This window comes from Dromiciops gliroides, chromosome 2 (genome assembly GCF_019393635.1).
Source record: "Dromiciops gliroides isolate mDroGli1 chromosome 2, mDroGli1.pri, whole genome shotgun sequence".
In the NCBI taxonomy this organism is placed as follows: domain Eukaryota; kingdom Metazoa; phylum Chordata; class Mammalia; order Microbiotheria; family Microbiotheriidae; genus Dromiciops; species Dromiciops gliroides.
The window spans coordinates 608,712,888-608,733,259 of record NC_057862.1 but is presented as its reverse complement, the minus strand read 5'-3'; the positions used below and the strand labels follow the sequence as shown (position 1 = coordinate 608,733,259).

At 42.0% G+C, this 20,372-nt stretch overlaps 1 protein-coding gene across 3 annotated transcripts in view; it reads left to right on the top strand.

The window, feature by feature from the left end:
- Positions 1–20,372, top strand: part of ABCG8 (ATP binding cassette subfamily G member 8) — a 46,945-nt gene that overhangs the window by 15,411 nt on the left and 11,162 nt on the right. Inside the window, exons 2-6 of one of the 3 annotated variants that reach the window (XM_043987255.1) lie at positions 1,598–1,696; positions 3,121–3,277; positions 8,757–8,995; positions 13,277–13,409; positions 19,434–19,703. In XM_043987255.1, coding sequence (XP_043843190.1) covers positions 1,598–1,696; positions 3,121–3,277; positions 8,757–8,995; positions 13,277–13,409; positions 19,434–19,703 — 898 coding nt within the window. The remainder of the gene's footprint in view (positions 1–1,597; positions 1,697–3,120; positions 3,278–8,756; positions 8,996–13,276; positions 13,410–19,433; positions 19,704–20,372) is intronic. The other 2 variants (XM_043987256.1, XM_043987258.1) reach the window with 2 other exon arrangements.

Genomic DNA, 20,372 nt, shown 5'->3' with positions numbered 1-20,372 from the left:
GTCTATGCCTAATTTCTGCCATACTATCTTCCAGTTTTCCCAGCAGTCTGGGCAAGTCACTTTGCCCAGCCCAACCCCAAAATGCTTCAATGCCCCTTGTTTCTCTTTTTTTGGTCTATCCTATCCCTACCCCCCACTTTCCCCTCCCACTCCATCTTATTTTTAAAAATATTAAAAACAACTAAAACCCTTGTAACAAATAGTCATGTAAAACAAATTTCCACATTCATCATGTATGAAAATGTGTTTTATTCTGCATCTTGAGTCCATCGTCTTTCTTTGTTAGGAGAAGGGTAAAGGTGTTTCATTATCAGTCTTCCTGTAATCGTGGTTGGTAATTTCATTGATCAGAGTTCTCAATTCTTTCAGTGTTCTCAAGGTTTTCATTACAATGTTGTGTTTTTTTAATAAATTTCTCTCCTGGTTCTGTGCCCTTCATTCTGTATCAGTTCACAGAATTCTTTCCAGGTTTCTCTAAAATTATCCGTTTAATCATATAAATACTACTAATAATAATTTATATAGCAATTCAATGATTTCCAAAGTACTCTCCATAAGCTCTCTTATTTGACCCTCACAGAACCCTGTAATGTATTATTACCCCCATTTTACAGATGATAGAACTAAGTCCCAGAGAAGATACATAATTTTCCCAGGGTCATACAGCTAGGAGCTGAACCTAGGTCTTCCTGATAGTGGTTCTATCCATGATGCTAGCTAGCTGCCTAATAATATTCTGTTACATTCATATGCCATAATTTGTTCAGCTATTCCCTAATCGATGGTCACTCCTCTAATTTCTAGTTCTTTGCTACTATGAAAAAGACCTGCTAGAAATATTTTTGTACACGTGGGTCCTTTTCCTTTTTCTTCAATCTCTTTGGGTAATGGGTTTAGTAGTGATTTTGCTTGAACAGTTTAGTGACTTTAGGAGCATGGTTCCAAGTTGTTTTCCAGAATCCAGTCCCTTCATTTAAAAAATTGATAGGAGGCAGCTAGGTGGAGCAGTGGATAAAGCACCAGCCCTGGATTGAGGAGGACCTGAGTTCAAATCTGGCCTCAGACACTTGACACTTACTAGCTGTGTGACCCTGGGCAAATCACTTAATCCCTATTGCCCCGCAAAAAAAAAAAAAAAAAAAAAAAAATTGATATAACCAGAGCTCAGAGAGAGGACAGGACCTGTCCCTCACATAATAGGTAGTAGAGCTGAAATTTGAATGCAGTTCATCTGATTTCAATCCCAGGGCTCTTTATCTCCACTATCCTCTCCCTATTTATTGCTGCTACATGGACAGCATCCTGATGGTTCTGAATCAGCCTGTCAGAAGGCATATCAGTCAGAAAGAGGGTTGTCCTACCAGAGCCATCCTACCATGGAGAGCGCCAACATTAGGCTCTGTGGGCAGCTAACTTGAAAATGAGCCTCCTCCATATCAGAGTTAAGGATATGCAGAAAACCTTTGGCAGCCGCTTGTATACGTCAATCCCTTTGACCCTTGAATGGGGAACCATACAACCTTACTATGTGTTTTAGCCAATATTTTCCTCTTCCCTAGCTCAGAAGGGCTGCTAACCTACAGTTTATTTCCTATAGATCCAGAACAGTGTATTCTTCTCTGAAAGTGACAACAGTCTATATTTCACATACAGTGGACAGTCCAACACCCTAGAGATCAGGGACCTCAACTACCAGGTAAGAGAACAAGTAAATAATTTTACATAATACTTTCTGGCCAAGTCTCATGGTCTGAGAATTCCCTGGCTGAACATTCGACAAGAGAAACAACAAATGCTTTTTCAAGATTGCATCCCTAAAATATCATGAGACCCCGTCACTGCACAGCAAGACCCATGGCTGGTCTGTCTGTGACCAGACCAGTTCAGGTCCCCGTCTTGCTTCCTTGGGACATCAACTGATCATAATTCTTTTTCTCGCTTATCCCCAAGCCTTTATCATGGCTCAACACAGCATTCACCCTGACTGGCTTCTTTCCACTCCCTCCCCAGACCTCTGTTCCTATAGAATAGTTAGTTCCCTGTCACATTACAGAGATTATTTCATTCCTTGAACTTGTGTCTCCAGGCCCTAACACAGTGACCCTAGCCTATTAGCACATAGTAGGTACTTAATAAATGCTTGTTGGCTGATCAATTATTTCACCCAATATGGTGGTTTTGTAGGGTGTAATAATAACATGCTTGTACCTGCCTCATGTTCTAGGTTCAGCTGTGTCTGACCTACAGGTGATGCCTATTTCTCTATAGGTAGCAGATGTGTTGTTCTTTGAGCCATTTTATAGGGGCAGCACTAGGGTTTAAGTTTTGTTGTTGTTGTTCAGTCATTTCAGTCATGTCCGACTCTCTGTGACCCCATTTGGGGTTTTCTTGGCAGATGCTGGAGTGGCTTGCCATTTCCTTCTCTAGCTTATTTTATAGACAAGGAAATCGAGGCAAACAGGGTTAAGTGACTTGCCTAGGGTCACACAACCAATAAGTATCTGAGGTGATATTTGAATTCAGGTCTTCCTGACTCCAAGTCAGGCGCTCTATTCACTGCACCCCCATCTGTCATAGGGTTCAACCGCTTATGGGACATCAAGAGGAGGGAGGAAAGAAAATATGGCAAAATATAGCCAAGGAGCTGACAGCATGAAAGGTATCATCAAATAAAATTTTAAAGACAAATTCAGTTTTGAGAGCAAGATTGTGGACCTCAGGACACAATGGCCAGTGATGGAAGAGACCCCAAGATACTGCATGGTCAAGAGGAGACAGAGATAGTGGGATACTCAAAACGGCAGCTGGAAAAAATACTACTGCAGCAGGGCTGAGCTAGGGAGAAGCTTGCATAGGTTGCAGCTGGGAAGGAAGCAAACTGACCAGTATTATCTTTTTGTAGCTCAGTGTTCTTGCTAACTAGGCACTGAGCTCAGCTTTTTCCATCTGTTGTTTGTCTCTCCAAATTTTGGCACCTCTAATTTGTGTCAATACTTAGTTGTGGCTATGGGCAATTGGACAGAGGTCATTCAAAGAGCTCTAAAGTGAGTCTATGAAACACTCATCCACATGGTGCTTGTGCATAGCTTAAGAGTATCCTCTATCCTTCCTTCCTCTTAGGTTAACAGAGCCTCCCAAGTGCCGTGGTATGAGCAACTTACTGAGTTCAGAATGCCTTGTCTGTGGAACCGAGGTCAGGATTTTCCTGTGCCTGTGATCCAAAATCTGAATCTGAAAGTGAGGAGCGGGCAGATGCTGGCTATCATGGGGAGCTCAGGTACGCATGTCCTCCCAACAGGAAGAGGACCACAGTGCCAACTCCACCTCCTCCTGGGACCCAGCATGACATGAAGGCTGACTCTTCCTAGTTGTCTATCCCACCACCTCCAGCAGCATGGGCTCATGCAGGATGGCTCTCCTAGCCTTGGGAAATGATCCTGGCACCATACAAAGACAGTTAAAAAGAAGTTCATGGGGCAGCTAGGTGGCGCAGTGGATAAAACACTGGCCCTGGAGTCAGGAGTACCTGAGTTCAAATCCGGTCTCAGACACTTAACACTTACTAGCTGTGTGACCCTGGGCAAGTCACTTAACCCCAATTGCCTCACTAAAAAAAAAAAAAAAAGCAGTTCATAAGTACTCACTGAGAGCAGACCCATCATCCTAACACTCTTCCCCCCACAGAGAAGTTTAGCATCTTCTATTCACACCGTTGTTGTTGAGTAGGTTTTTTGGTCGTGTCTGACCATTTGTGGCCCCATTGGGGGTTTTCCTGGCAAAGATGCTGGAGTGGTCGGCCATTTTCTTGTCCAGCTCATTTTACACATGAGGAAACTGAGGCAAACAGGGTTAAGTGACTTGCCCAGGGTCACATGGCTAGGAAGTGTCGGAGGCCAGATTTGAACCCAGGTCTTCCTGACTCCAGGCCTGGCACTCTATCCACTGCTGCCCTTCAAATTCATTAGGGTAAGAGAAAGTCTTACTAATAAGAATAATAATTCACTTTAATACGTGCATTCCTCACAATGAGTCAGTGAGGTAGGTAGCACAGGGATGGCAAAGGGGAAAGAGTTCCAGCTTTAGAGTTGGAAGGCTTGAGTTCAAATCATGACTCTGACATTTAATAACTATGACTGTGGAGAAGTGATTTCATCTTGTCTGGGCTCCAGTATGCTCATCTGTAAAATAAGGGAGGGCAGGAGAGTATTGGATGAGACAGCTTTCAAGTCCCTTTCCCCTCTCCATCTGGAAACTTACAAAGGAAACCGAGTCTCAGAGGAACAAAGGCCCCAGGCACAAGGCATTTTTCAATGTACAAGAGTTCGGGGCTGCAGGCAGAACATGACTGTGCATCTCTTGTGACTGATGACACTACATGAACAGTATTATTCTAGTTTAATCCACCTGGTCAGTTATAGTCTCATTTGGACACTTGGGGCAGGTGGTTAGAGATGGATACCTACAATGTTCTTTGAAAAAGACATAAATTGAGAAAAGGTTATTTTTTTAAAAATCAGTCTTTGTATGCAGCCCCCAGCCTCCCAAGTGTAGCCTGAACCAGACTGAAATATAGTTGGGAAATGAATATTTAACAAACTAAATGAAAATACATTAAAACATAGATAATGCCACATTTTAAAACTAAGTCAGGGCAGCTAGGTGGCACAGTGGATAAAACACCAGCCCTGGATTCAGGAGGACCTGAGTTCAAATTAGGCTTTAGACACTTGACACTTACTAACTATATGACCCTGGGTAAGTCACTTAACCCTCATTGCCCCGCAAAAATAAATAAACAAATAGATAGATTAAAAAATAAATAAGTTAATGAATGAATGAACAAACAAATACATAGATACATAAATAAATGGATGAATGAATAAACAAATGAACAAATAAATGAATGAATGAATAAATAAATAAATAGATGAGTAGATAAATAAACAAATAAATGGATGAATGAATGAATTGATAGATAGATAGATAGATAGATAGATAGATAGATAGATAGATAGATAGATAGATAGATAGATAGATAGATAGATAGATAAATGAAACTAAGTCAACAGGCGACAGACGGAGCTTGTGTAAGGTTTCATGGCCCCTGTTTCTATGGGAGTTTTACTTGGCACCACTGCTCTGTATAACCCTTTTCACTGGGGACCCAAAAGAAGGTCATCTGAGCAAGGAGTCAGAGAACACATCCAGCTCCATGGGATGTACCCCAGCCCAGAAAATCAGCGGCTCCCCCCTGACCCCTACTACACATGCACCTCACAGCCTCAAACCTCACAACAACTCTATCCGATAGATACTAAAGGCATTTTCATCTTCATTTTACAAATCAGGAAACTGAGGCCCACAGAAGTTACTGACTTGCCCACAGTCACACAGCTAATAATCATCACAAACCAGGTCTTCCTGACTCCAAGGCCAGTCCTCTTTCTACTATGCCACATTTCTTCCCTGAAGTCAGCTAGGTGGTTCAATGGTTAGTGTACCGAACTTGGAGTTGTGAAGATCTGAGTTTGAATCCTGCCTTGTATACTTACTAGCTGTGTGATCCTGGGTAAGACACTTCACATTTCACTCCTTCAGTCTCAGCTGCAAAATGGGGGTAACAATAGCAACTCCCTCACAGAGTTGTGAGAATACAATGAGGCAACATAAATCCAGTGCTTTACAAACCTAGAAATGCTCAATATTTTTAAGCCCACCCACTTGTTGAAGCTCACAATGGGGTTTGGGCACCTCTTAAAAGAAGCCTCAGGGGGCAGCTAGGTGGCACAGTGGATAGAGCACCAGCCCTGGAGTCAGGAGGACCTGAGTTCAAATCCGACCTCAGACACAACACTTATTAACTCTGTGACCCTGGGCAAGTCACTTAACCCCAATTGCCTCACCAAAAAAATAAAAAATAAAATAAAATAAAACAAAATAAAAGAAGCCTCAGTCAAGGGGCCCTAAATTAAAAGAGGAGGCATAATTGACCATGTGAGGAAAATGTTCTGGGCTCACTCTGGGTATCCTACAGCCTGCATTGATTGAACAGGATACCTGCAAAAACTAAGCACTTTAGGGGGCAGCTAGTGACGCAGTAGATAACACACAGGCCCTGGATTCAGGAGGGCCTGAGTTCAAATCCGGCCTCAGACACTTGATACTTACTAGCTGTGTGACCCTGGGCAAGTCATTTAACCCTCATTGCCTGAAAAAAAAGTGTAAGCATTTTTTTCACACACATGTTGGAACTTTGCCCTTGGTTCAAAAAGCACTTTAAGAAGAAAATGAGTCTATACCCCAAAGGAATAAACAATAATGAAACCGGGGGCTGCTAGGTGGCGCAGTGGATAAAGCACCAGCCCTGAATTCAGGAGGACCTGAGTTCAAATTCGGCCTCAGACACTTGACATTTACTAGCTGTGTGACCTTTGGCAAGTCACTTAACCCCCATTGCCCCACCAAAAACCAAAACAAAACAAAACAAAACAATAATGAAACCAAAGTTGTACCTGGGGGAATATCACTGAAAAAAAATAGCCTTTCTGATGGAATCCAACATGATACAGCTGCCTGTTTGTTGAGAGAACAACCAAGTCTGAATGCCATGGAGCAAACTAGTCTTAAGTCCTTTTTAAGAGTTTATAATATATGGAAAGGAGAAAGGGACCCACATGTACAAAAATATTTATAGCTGCTCTTTATGTGGTGGCAAGGAATTGGAAGTTGAGGGGATGCACATCAATTGGGGAATGGCTGGACAAGTTGTGGTGTATGAATGTAATGGAATACTATTGTGCTGTAAGAAACGATGAGCAGGAGGAGTTCAGAGAAACCTGGAGGGTCTTGCATGGGCTGATGATGAGTGAGATGAGCAGAACCAGAAGAACATTGTACACAGTATCATCAACATTGAGTGTTGACCTACTGTGATGGACTATATTCTTCTCACCAATGCAATGGTATAAAAGGATTCCAGGGAATTCATGATGGAAGAGGATCTCCAAATCCAAGAAAAAAAAAGAACTGTGGATTATAGATGCTGAATGAACCATACTATTTCTTTTGTTTTTGGTGCTGTTGTTTTTCTATTTTGAGGTTTTTCCTCATTGCTCTGATTTTTCTTTTATAACATGACTAATGCAGAAATATGTTTAATGTTATTATATATATATATATATATATATATATATATATATATATATATATATATATATATATATAACCTATATCAGATTACCTGCTGTCTAGGGGAGGGGGGAGAGAGGGGAGGGAGACAAAATCTGAAATTGGAAAGCTTGTATAAACAAAAGTTGAGAAAGAGTTTATGATATACCTCATCAAATACTTCTGTGAAGTGGATCCAAATAAACCCTTTACTTGTCTTTATCAGTGGCAATCAATATGTCTGTCATTCCAGAATGGATGACTTTAACTGGACAGCAAATGATGGCTGTCTTTAGGTACTTATTTTAAAAATGAGGGAAAAAAGCACCCAAGTGAAGGTCAGAACATACCTCTCTACTGGGCTGTAGTTTAAAAATAATTTCTAAACCTATTATTTCTTCTTCCTTCCTTCCTCCTTCCCTCCTTCCCTCCTTCCCTCCCTCCTTTCTTTCTTTCTTTCTTTCTTTCTTTCTTTCTTTCTTTCTTTCTTTCTTTCTTTCTTTCTTTCTTTCTTTCTTTCTTTCTTTCTTTCTTCCTTCCTTTCTCTTTTAGTCCTCCTCCAAACAGGCTTGAGTTTTGCATTTTTAAAAGACGCCCTATTAACTGTTCCAAATTAGTCATTCCCATAAAACCAGCTTCTGAACCAAATACAATTTGAATGACGAGACATTTGCTGGCATGTCAGGGAGCCAAAAATAGTTTTGCTTAACAATGCAATTAACTCCAGTCCTTCTCCACAAGAAGAGGAAGTGGGGTTGGGAAGCTGAGCATTTTTCTGGCAAGCAGAAGTAAAGCCATTTAAAGGATGGTCCCTGGCGTCTTGCCTCCATGAGAATCCACCCCAAGTCCTCTATGCCCTTGACATTGTCAAGTCCTGTAGCCTCAATCTGAGACCATAGGATAGTCCCAAATTCAGGGATGACCTGTGTGTCTAGACAGCTGTGAAGGACAGCAGCCTTGGTTTTCTCTAATACAGCTGGAGCAAGAGTAGCCATTTGGGGCAGCTAGGTGGCACAGTGGATAGAGCACCAGCCCTGGAGTCAGGAGTACCTGAGTTCAAATACGGCCTTAGACACTTAACACTTACTAGCTGTGTGACCCCGGGCAAGCCACTTAACCCCAATTGCCTCACTAAAAAAAAAGAGTAGCCATTTGACCAGGCAGTATAGATGAATCTGATCACCCATACAGCTGTGGAATCAGAGGTACTTTCTCTCAGAGAGTCTGGCTCTCACCCCTGAGGGATGGGAAGGGAAGGTGGGCCCTGGAAGGGAGTACCCCATCCAAGTGACCATAGGGGCAGCAGCCTGAAGTGCAAGTAGTCAAAGGATGATTTGAGGCGAGGAGATGGGATGATGGTCACTGCAGGGAGGAATTGAGCCCCATCCTGTGTCAGGGCCCTGGGACTAAACCCCATTTGCTCTTGGAGAGTGCCATCTTTGCATCTGATAAGAGTCCTAGTGCACTGGGGTATCTGTAGAAGAAGCAGAGGATGAGAACCACTTCCTAGAGGTCCTGCAGCTAATCAGAGGAGTCTGGACCAGAACTAGAGCTCCCTGACAGAAGATATCTATCTCTTGTCTTCATAGGTTATGGAAAGTCCTCCCTGCTGGATGTGATTACTTGCAGAGAACATGGAGGCAAAATTAAGTCGGGCCAAATTCTAATTAATGGTCAGCCCAGCACACCCCAGCTGGTGAAGAAGTGCATCGCCCATGTGCGGCAGCACGACCAGCTTCTCCCCAACTTGACTGTCTGGGAGACCTTATCATTTGTGGCACAGCTGCGCCTACCAAGAACCTCCTCAGATGCCCAGCGCAAAATGAGGGTACGTAACTGCAACTCATGGGCAAAAGCAGAATTTCATAGAATCATAAGAATAATCTTGTGCTCTGGGGCCGGGCAAGATGGTGCAGTGGTTAGAGGCCAGGACTCACAATCAGGTGGACCTGGGTTCAAAGCCTACATGGTCATAGGGAAATCACTAACTTTCTGAACTTCAGGCAAATTGAAGACTTAAAAAAATCACAACTAAATTATAAATGGGCTGATGTGTCTTGGGGGTGGGGGTGGGGGTAGGGATGGGGTGAGTTTCCACACTGATGAAGCCACTTGATGTATGTTGCAGGGAGAGGAATAACTGAAATGAATCTTCCCTCATCCCTTTTCTATAACTACCTGTCTCATAAAGGTGTTCTGGCGATTTTAAGGTTACTTGTCTTAACTTTTGGAAGATAGGTGGTGTAGTGGATAGAAGCTCTGACCTGGAGTTAGGAAAACCTGAGTTCAAATCTGGCCTCAGACTAGCTGTGTGACCCTGGTCAAGTCACTTAACCTTGTTTGCCTCAGTTTCCTCATCTGTAAAATGATCTGGAGAAGGAAATGGCAAACCAGTCCAGTATCTTTGTCAAGAAAACCCCAAATGGGATCATGAAGTTGGATTTGACTAAACAACAACATTCTTAACTTCTGTGTGAATGTCCCTTTCCCTGAAGAAAATCCCCTTTCCCACCCAAATTTTGTGAGAAGGGAGTGAATAAAGAAAAGATGGCAATGGGAAAAGAATTCTAATAAGGATGCTAGGTCCTCCAAATTCTATATTAAATGTGAAATTTGGTGACCTTTAATAATAGTTTAAATCTACACAGGTTTACAAAGCTCCTTTAACACATTTTTGACCCAAGCCACATAATTTTTCTGTTCAGTTCAGTTCAGTCTCATCCAACTCTTTGTGACCCCATTTGGGGCTTTCTTGGCAAAGACACTGGAGTGGTTTGCCATTTCCTTCTTCAGCTCATTTTACAGATGAGGAACTAAGGCAAACAAGGTTGATTGACTTGTCCAGAGTCACACAGCTAGTAAATATCTCAGGCTGGATTTGAACTCTGAAAGATGAGTCTTTCTGACTCTAGGTCCAACACCGTCCATTGTGCTACCTAGCTGCCAAGGTAAGTAGAACAAGTGTAATTATCCCCAGTTGGAGGGAAGGGAATGAATCAGTGATTTCATTGATATAAGGAACTCTCAGTGACAAACTACCTCTGCTAATTCAGGCTGGCACCTCCTTTGTAACTTATAGTCTTAGAGAAGTCCTTGAGGCACTAAGAAGTTAAGTAACTTCCCCAGGTTCACACAGCCAGGATTTGTTGGAGATAGGACTTGAACTAGCCTCCAGGGCTTCTCTATCCACTATACCACACTGCCTCTTACTATTTTAATGATGAAAAAGAAGGGTCAGAGAGGTGCCCTGCCTGAAGTTACACAGCTAGTTAGTGGCATGGTTAGAATTTTAACCTAGACCCAATGATTCTAAATCCTGCATTCTTTCTACTAAACCACACCACTTCTCTTTACTATAGAGTATAGAACTTAGCACAGTGCCCGCACATAATAGGTGCTTTATAAATGTTTATTGACTGACTGTCCATAAAGTATGATAGAGTAGTGTCAGTAGAGTGGTAGGGGCAAGAAACCAAATTAAAAATCATTTCTAGGAGTGAGAGATGAGTTCACTTGGAACTCTTAACTGAGGGACAGGATTTAAAAAAAATTAAATCATATTATTTGTTTTTTTAATTTAATTTTATTATTTTCCAGTTATATATTATATATAAGGATAGTTTTCAACATTTGTTTACACTGGATTTTTAGTTCCAAATTTTTCTTTTCTCTCCCCGCTCCCTTCCCTCCCTCCTCCTCAAGATGGAAAGCAGTCTTATATAGGTTGTAAATGTACTGTCACATCAAACATATTTCTACGTTAGTCATCTTGTGAAAGAAGAATCAGAGCACAAAGGAAAAACCTCAAACAAAAAAAGTCTAAAAGTAGAAACAGTATGATTTAATCTGCATTCAAAATCCACAATTCTTTTTTTCTGGATGTTGAGAATATTTTCTATCATGAGTTCTTTGAAACTGTTCTGGATTGTTGCACTGCTGAGAAGAGTCAAGTCTATCCCCATTGTTCATCACACAATGTTGTTGTTACTGTGTACAATGTTCTCCTGGTTCTGCTCCTCTCAGTCAGCATCAGTTCATATAAGTACTTCCAGGTTTCTCTGAACTCCTGCTCATCATTTCTGTTTTGTTTTTTGTTTTTTTTAGTGAGGCAATTGGGGTTAAGTGACTTGCCCAGGGTCACACAGCTAGTAAGCATTAAGTGTCTGAGGCCGGACCCGAACTCAGGTCCTCCTGACTCCAGGGCTGGTGCTCTATCCACTGCCCCACCTAGCTGCCCCCTGCTCATCATTTCTTACAGCACAATAGTATTCTATTACATTCATATACCACAATTTGTTTAGCCATTCCTCTATTGATGGGCATTCCCTCATTTTCCAATTCTTTGCCACCACAAGGAGAGCTGCTATAAATATTTTTGTACATATGGGTCCTTTTCCCTTTTCTATGGTCTCTTCGGGTTACAGACGCAGCAGTGGTACCACTGGGCCAAAGGGTATGAACAGTCCCATAGCCCCTTGGGCATAGTTCCAAATTGCTCTCCAGAATGGTTGGATCACTTCACAGCTCCACCAACAATGTATTAGTGTTCCAATTTTTCCATGGCTTCTACAACATTTATTATTTTCCTTTTTTGTCATATTAGCCAATCTGATAGGTGTGAGGTGGTACCTCAAAGTTGTTTTAATTTGCATTTCTCTGATCAATAGTGTAAATCATATTATTTCTACCAGTAAATGAGGCTGGAAAAGAAGGTGGATCAATCAAGTTACAAGTAAAAGAGATAATTAATCCATTAGTATCTACGTGATGTTAAAAGAACCGGAAGAAGGCATCCAAATCTGATGGATCCCCTAGAGATGATTTATGGGAGGACATGCACAAGAATTATTCAAGATGAAGGGGCAAGGATAGGTTGGACATTGGAGGGCATACTCACATCTTTGGGATCAGTCAGTCAATCAACAAACATGTATTAAGTGATTACTGTAAGCCAGACACTGTGTTAAGTGCTGGAGATACTACAAAAGACAAAACCAGTTTCTGCTCTCAAGGGCTTACATTCTAGTGGGAGAGATAACATGTAAATAACTAGGTATAGTCAAGATCTATATTGAGGATTTGGAAAATTTGAGAAGGAAAGGCATCGTCTGGGGCCATTGGGAAAGGTGAGACTTGAGATGAGTCTTGAAGGGTGAAGGTAAGGGGGCAGTGCATTCTAGGGATAGGGGTCATCCAGTGCAAGGCATGGAGATAGGCAATGGAGAGTTGTGTTCTAGGAATGGCAAGTCTGCCACTGTAACTAGAATGTAAAGTGTAAGGAAAGGAGTAGATTGTTAAAAAAAAAAAAAAAAGCTGGAGAAGTAGGAAGAGCATTCAATGCCAAGAAGAGGACTTTATATTTGATCCTGGGGCTATTAAAGAACCACCCCAAATCACAAAATGACACAGTCAGATCTATGCTTTAGGATAATTTCTGGCAGCTTGGATGGAAGTCGGACTAGAATGGGGAGAGAAGCAAGGGACCAATGAGACTATTGCAATAATCCAGGTGAGAGGCGATGATGAGGCTGGCCCAGGGGTGAGGGCTGTATGAGTGGAGAAAAGAGGACTCGGGTGTGGGGGACGCGGTGAAGATGGGAGCTGTTTGGATACATAGATGCTACTGACATTAAGAGGCTGGGGGAAGCACAAGCCCATTGAAGGAGGACACAATACCAGGGAGTGTTAAGGGCTAAAATTCTAGCTAAACTGTCTAAAATATTTAATGAGTGGTCGCCAATAAATTATAAGCTTTAGCAAGAGTTAGACTTTTAAGCGTTTATTAAGGAGAATAAGAATTTGGTAAAGAGAGAGAGAAAGGCCTACATTCATCTATCTATTAAAGGGAGAGCACATTTCTAGCTCCGCTCTCCACCAGCGTCCTCAGGAAAAAGAGTGAGACCGAGCGCCAGTCTCTTCCTTCCTCCTCCCACTAGCCTGCATCACTTCCTGATGCCAAAGAAAAGACTCCTGGTCTTGCCCTCAAAGACCTTCGCTTCATGGGCGGAACTCTTCTACAGTAAGTCTCCAGCAGGTGGCGTCATTCCAATCATTACAGGAGTATTGTTCCAAAAGCCAGAAATAAGTGACATTAGTGTTTCCATCTCAGGTAGAAGACGTGATAGCTGAGCTCCGACTGCGACAGTGTGCCAACACGCGCGTGGGGAATGAGTATGTGAGGGGAGTGTCAGGTGGTGAGAGGAGACGAGTCAGCATCGGCGTGCAGTTACTATGGAATCCTGGTGAGGAGGCGTCCGTGGTTCCTGTGGCCATGTGTGTGTGGGAAAACACCTCTCTGCTCATGGAAGTTCTTTCCATCTTCGATAAAAGCAGCTAGATGGAGGGCAGTGAGTAGAGAGCTAGACTTGGAGTCAATTTCCTCCTCTGTAGGCAACTACAGGGTATCATGGACAGAGCGCTGGTCCTGGAGTCAAAAAGACCTGAGTTCAAATCCTGACGTAGGCAATTATCAGCTGTGTGACCCCCAGAAATCAGTTAACCACCCCCAACCTCAATTTCCTCATCTGTAAAATAAGAATTATGATAGCACCTATTTCTCAGGCTCATTGTCAGGATTAAATGAGACAACATATGTTAAAGCACTCTACAAAGTTTTAATAAGTGCTAAACAAACATAAACTGGTATTCAAATTGGCCCTCATGGCCAAAGGCCAGCTCCAGTGAACTTTTCTTTATCCAGGCACTATAGAGTGGGCCCTTCTTTCTTGAAATTCTCCCTTGCTGGGGCAGCTAGGTGGCACAGTGGATAAAGCACTGGCCTTGGATCCAGGAGGACCTGAGTTCAAATCCAGCCTCAGACATTTGACACTTACTAGCTTTGTGACCCTGGGCAAGTCACTTAACCCTCACTGCCCCCCCCCATTTCTCCCTTGTGGTGGTTACAGTGCTTTGCCCTAATTTCTCTTACCCTGCTCACCTTTCCATCAGTCTCTTGGCCATCTGCTCTTAATCTTCCCTCCCCATAAATGTAGGTGTTCTTCAAAATCCTATCTTTAGCCCTTTTCTCTTCTCTCTTTATGCTCTCCCCTTCCCAGCTTCAGTTCTCACCTACATGCAGATGGCTCCCCAAAGTCCATCTCCTGCTATAGCTTCACCCAAGAGGCAGACCCATGTTTCCAACAAATTCCACCAGGTTGTCTTGCTGGCACCTTAAACTCAACAAATTTAAAACTCTACTTATTGCCTTCCCCTAACACCTGGTTCCTCTCTTAGAATATGTGTCTGTTCAGAGACTTCCCTTCTCCCACTTTGCCAGTCTCAAAGCCTTGCTGACATCTTTGTTCCTGCCCTCCTTACATCCAGTTAAGATGTCAGATCCTATCCACCCTCCTTCAGCAATATTTCTTGCTTCTATTTACTCTATTTTATTACCACTGCCTACATCCCAATTCAAGCCCTAATCACCCCTTGCCTACAGTACTGTAATAAACACCTGGCCTCTGGTCTATTGTTATTCAGTCCTGTCTGACTTTTTGTGACTGAATGGACTGTAAGGTCCATGAAATTTTCTTGGCAAAGATACTGGAGTGGTTGCCATTTCCTGCTCCAGCGGATTAAGGCAAACAGAGATTGTGCAGGATCACATAGCTAATAAGTATCTGGGACTGGATTTGAACTCAGGTCTTCCTGACTCCAGGTCCAATACTCTATCCACTGAGCCATCTAGCTGCTTCTTGTCCCCATACTACACACAACTGTAAAGTTAATCTTTTCCAAGTGCAACTTTGATTCTATCACAGACCTCTCCCACCTTTAGCTTCCTACCTCCATGTCTTTGCTCATGCTATTCCTACCATTTGGAATATCTTCCCTCTCTCCCCTCACTCTTCCTGGCTAATTCCTACCCAGCTTTCAAATCTTAGCTCGATTCTAACTTTAATGATTTATTATTGTTGTTAATAATGATATAATATTGATATTTCACATTTGTGTAGGTTTAGAGTTTACCGATATTTTAACATTTGTCTTGATCTTTTCCATCATAATCTTGCATCGGCATAAGAACAGGTATTGTTGGAGCACTTAGGGGGCACAGTGGATAAAGCACTGGCCTTGGATTCAGGAGGAACTGAGTTCAAATCCAGCATCAGACACTTGACACTTACTAGTTGTGTGACTCTGGGCAAGTCACTTAACCCTCATTGCCCTGCCCCCCCCCCAAAAAAACCCAGAAAAACCTCCAAACTCCCAAACCAAAAAACAGGTATTATTGCACTTATTTAGCAGATGAAGAAACTGAGTTTCAGGAAGGTCAAGGTGAGACTCAAATCCAGGTCTTCTGTCTTCCAGCTCAATGTTCTATTATACCATGATGTCACGGATATCCTTAGCAGAAATGGATCACTCCCTTCTCTGAATTCCTAAAGTGCTTTGCATATACCTCTCTCAAGTCATACTTATTACCTTGTAACATATATATTTATACACACAGATGTATGTATACACAGATATAATACATATACCTCATATTATAGATTAATTTATATATACAAACATGTATGCACCCGCATAACACATAACATGTGTATTGTGTGCATATGTATGTAATCTCTCTTATTAGATTGTAAGTTCCATGAAGGAAAGGATCATACCGTCTTCTTTCTATATCCTCCATGGGGTTTTGTACATAGCATGAGGTTACTCAATGTTTGTTGAATGAATGAATGACTGGATTAATGAATGAAGAAATGTTCACAAGGGTCCAATCCTAAAATGAATCAAGAGAGTGTAGTATTGCTTGAAAACAAGATACTCAAGGACACAAAATGAATAAATTATTCTACAGAACTTCATGGGTGCTTCAGAGAAGCTAAGAACTTAGTAATTCAGAAATAGTGAGAGGAGGTTAGGATAGAAACTAGAAACCTCTTTTGAAATATTAGTGAGAGGCCTGGGGATAGAAATGTAGTACTTGGAGCATCTCCTCTTACATGTGGACCCTCAGATTTGAGGCACTCTGTGAGTCTATATCTATTCAAAACCATAGCCCACCAGCTCCCCCCACCACCAATATGTATTCTTTTATTTAGATATGGTGGCTCTTAGTCTTGGCAATAGACTAAAGATCTATTAGCCAACCTTTGTCAGGCATAAGCTTTCTAGTCACCACACCTTAGGTGATGGGAGCAGAGAGCCAGTAGGTAGCCATAAAGAGCAGATGCCCAGAAGAATATAACAAATGCAGCTCAGCTATGAGAGAACTCCGTAGACTATATAATCCTCAGAAAAGAGCTGATAAAGGTGACATGCACAGTAAAGAGCAGAAATGTGATGCCAAAGAGAGATTATCATGATCACATCATCAGAAAGTGTTGGTAACTTTACAATGTCACAAATATGAGCTATCCTGGCTCTGAATGTGACTTGATCCGATGTATCTAGGAGTATTCTGAGACCCACATGAAATAATGGTTATTTGCCTTTGCAAACCTAAAAGCACTGTATTAATTCTATATATAAAAGATCAAAGCAAATAAAGTGACATTAAAAAGCCCAGATATACATGAAATACACTCTCCCTCAAGCTAACACACCACCCACCCATAGAAGGACACACACATGTCGGGGTTGGGGGTTCAGGCCGATGGGGGTTGAGGATCGGAGACAATAAATAATTGGCACATTAGCACCATCTCATGAGTGAATAACTGTGTGTGCCCTTTATTAGGATAGCTCAGTATTTAAAGCAAAAAAACACAAAGAAATCAAATAAAGTCTCCACAAGAATAATTCTAGAGAATAAGAATATTTTTTCAACCTTTCAGCCTTAACATGACAAAACTTGTTCCAGGCCTTAACAAGGCGAGGCTTGCACAACTAACTCCTCGGACCCCAGTAGACCAGCTAGGCATCGTCTCTGGAATTCAAGCTTTAACCACAAAACTCTCCCAGGAAACTTGCTGCTTCAATGACTACAGCCTGAGTCTGGGGAGGGGGAACTCAGTCAGAGGGGCGACAGAGAGCCCTCTGAGTTTTACACACACACACACAGAAAGAAAACGCACTCACACAGGGCACAATATAGAGGGCACACAATCAGGGGATACATGCAAGGGTGTGCCGGAGCCACCTCTTACTGGCTTTTGAGTGATCTTTGGATGAATTTACAGTGTGAGCATTTACATCTCAGAAATCATCAATCATTACAATCATTATTGCTTTGCTGATTGTTTAGACTTAAGAAAGTGTTAATCATGCAGATCATACTTAAAAATATGTAGTTACTTACATCCCCCCCCCCATTAAACATTTACCAGCATACCCCTGTATTGCTCTATAAATATTGCTTGAGCTCAGCAGGAATATAGTAAAAGGTTCAAGAAAGAAAGTGATCACCAACATGGAGGCCTGGTAAGCTAACCACAACCACAACCACCACAACAACAAATGTCATATTACTATATAGGCAATGAGGGTTAAGTGACTTGCCCAGGGTCACACACCTAGTAAGTGTCAAGTGTCTGAGGCCAGATTTGAACTCAGGGTCTCCTGAATCCAGGTCCAGTGCTTTATCCACTATGCCACCTAGCTGCCCCCTACTAAATATTTTTACATAGGATTTTATAGCTGAGTTCTCTCATTGCTGAGCTGCATTTGTTACATTCTTCTGGGCTTTTGCTCTTTAGGGATACTTACTGGCTCTTTGTTCCCATCACCTAAGGTGTGGTGACTAGAAAGCCTCTACCTGACAAAAGCTGGCTAACAGATCTTTCATCCATTGCCAAGACTATGAGCCACATCTAAATAAGGGTAGCCAAAAAAAAAAGAAAGAAAGAAAGAAAGTAAGTAAGAAAACAAAACAAAAGAAAGAAAAGCAGGCTAAGATTAAGTCTAAATCTTTCACTGCCATCATCAGGTACTCATTCAAAGTCCATTGTTTTGTACAACTGAACTCTTTAGACTTAGAAATCCCTTGGAACTCCTATTTAACATTCAATGTACTGAAATCCATTTTGAAGACTCTGCCCCAAAATTTCTAACAAGAGCTGCCTAGAGGTAAAAACAATTAAGCCCCCTTGGTGCCCCAGATCCTCTTTGACTGGCCAGAAAATGAAGTTAAGTAAGGACAAAAAGCTAAGAGAAGATAGTAACTACATTTTCTAGGCCCATATTCCTGCCTTTGTTATATATGTTACTAATGCCACCACCAGCACCACCAATTAAAGATGGATTCTTGACTTTTGAGCTGTATTCAGGTCATTGCAAACCCACCCTGTCTCCCTACAAAAATATGCGGTGAATTTTCTTATGGGGGGGAGGGGGAGTTGGGAGGCACAGAAGGTGGATTATGTATTAAGAAAGGAGCTCACATACCTATTTATGTAGATTACTAAATTTAGTATACATTTATCTTTAGGGGCAGCTAGGTGGCGCAGTGGATAAAGCATCGGCCCTGGATTCAGGAGGACCTGAGTTCAAATCTGGCCTCAGACACTTGACACTTACTAGCTGTGCGACCCTGGGCAAGTCACTTAACACTCATTGCCCTGTCCCCAAAACCAAACCAAACCAAAACAAAAACATTTATCTTTAGAATAGTTTAGGAAGAGTCCTGCTTGATAGCAGTGGACTGAAATGGATTAATCAAATTTTATTGTGGGCCCAGCACTGAGCCGTGCCTAGTTGAATTGTGATTTGCTCTGATTTATACAGGTAGGAAGAAGGGCAGGAGTTTCTGGCTGGGGACTATTGCTCTCCAAGGTCCTGAGGATTTAAAAATCACCTTATTGTATGTCTTTTCCTGCCTTCCTGTTTCTTTCATTTGTTCTACTTTTTAAATTTTTTAAAGCAAGGTACATTCACAAGGGGGAGGTACAAAAGAGATAAGACACATTCCCTAGCCTCAAGGAACTTATAATGCACAAAAATATTAATGCAAAATAGAATAATACAAAAAGTACACAACAGGGGTGTAAATAAGCTACAATGTGAGTTTATAAGAGGGAGAGAGCTTTTCAAATTGGGATGAATTGGGGCAGAGGGGAGGTGATTCATGGAGAAAAAGGCATTTGAAGGTCAGTTTAGCTTTTAAGAGATTAAAATGGGGATGAGTAGGGTAAAGGTATGGAGGCAGGAAGTTGTTATCATTTCAAGGAAAATGTTCCTAGGCCTCTGTCCCCATGATTCAGTGAGGAGCAGGACCCAGGTATAGTTGCAGAAACCTGGCTTACCCAAGAACTTTATTCTATATAGGCATGCTTAAATCACTGTTACTAGAGGGTCATTGTGGTCCTTTTACTTGGCAGGAATTTTAATATTGGATGAGCCTACTTCGGGCTTAGACAGCTTTACATCCCACAACCTTGTGAAAACTTTATCCAGGCTGGCAAAAGGCAACAGATTAGTGCTAATATCTCTTCATCAGCCTCGCTCAGATATCTTCAAGTTGTTTGATTTGGTCCTTCTGATGACTTCTGGGACCACCATCTACTCAGGAACAGCCCGGGACATGGTGAAATATTTCACAGATATTGGCTACCCCTGTCCAAGGTATAGCAATCCTGCAGATTTCTATGGTGAGTCAACAAAAGCCTTTGGATTACGATGATGTGGGTACATCATCTGGGATGGTCAGCCAGCATTTTTCTTTCCCATGCTTACAGTGCAGAAAACACCTGCTGGCCGATTCATGAATGTTTCATAGTTGAAGCACCTGGCTTACAGCCTTCCATAAGGCAAGTACTAGAAATATCATGATTCCCATTTTGCAGATGAGAAAGTTGTTGTTTAGAAAGGTAGATGTAGATGTTGCATATGATATATGTGGATAATATGTATGTGTGCATGCATGTGCATGTACATGTATGTGTATGTGTACATGTGTGTGTGCACATACACACACCTCTTATGGTAATAACTCATCACTCCCCAACCCCTCCCCGCTTTAGAATCTGGGATTTAGTAAGCAAATCTGTAAAATGGGAGTCATGATATTTGTAGTACCTGCCTCATAGGAGGTTTCAGGTGCTTTGTCTGTGAAATATTCCTGGATAGGCCAGCTGATGTGTGAAGGTGGGGGTGGGGGTGGGGAGCAGTGGAGTGGTGTGGTATGTGGAAAAGGAGCATTCTTTGGTGTCTGCTCAATCAAGCAAGTAGTCAGTCTTTTAAGGACTTATAGTAGGCCTCCACCAGTCACGGACGACCATGGATCAGCGCCTTGAAGAGCCACAGGCCACAGTGTGGCT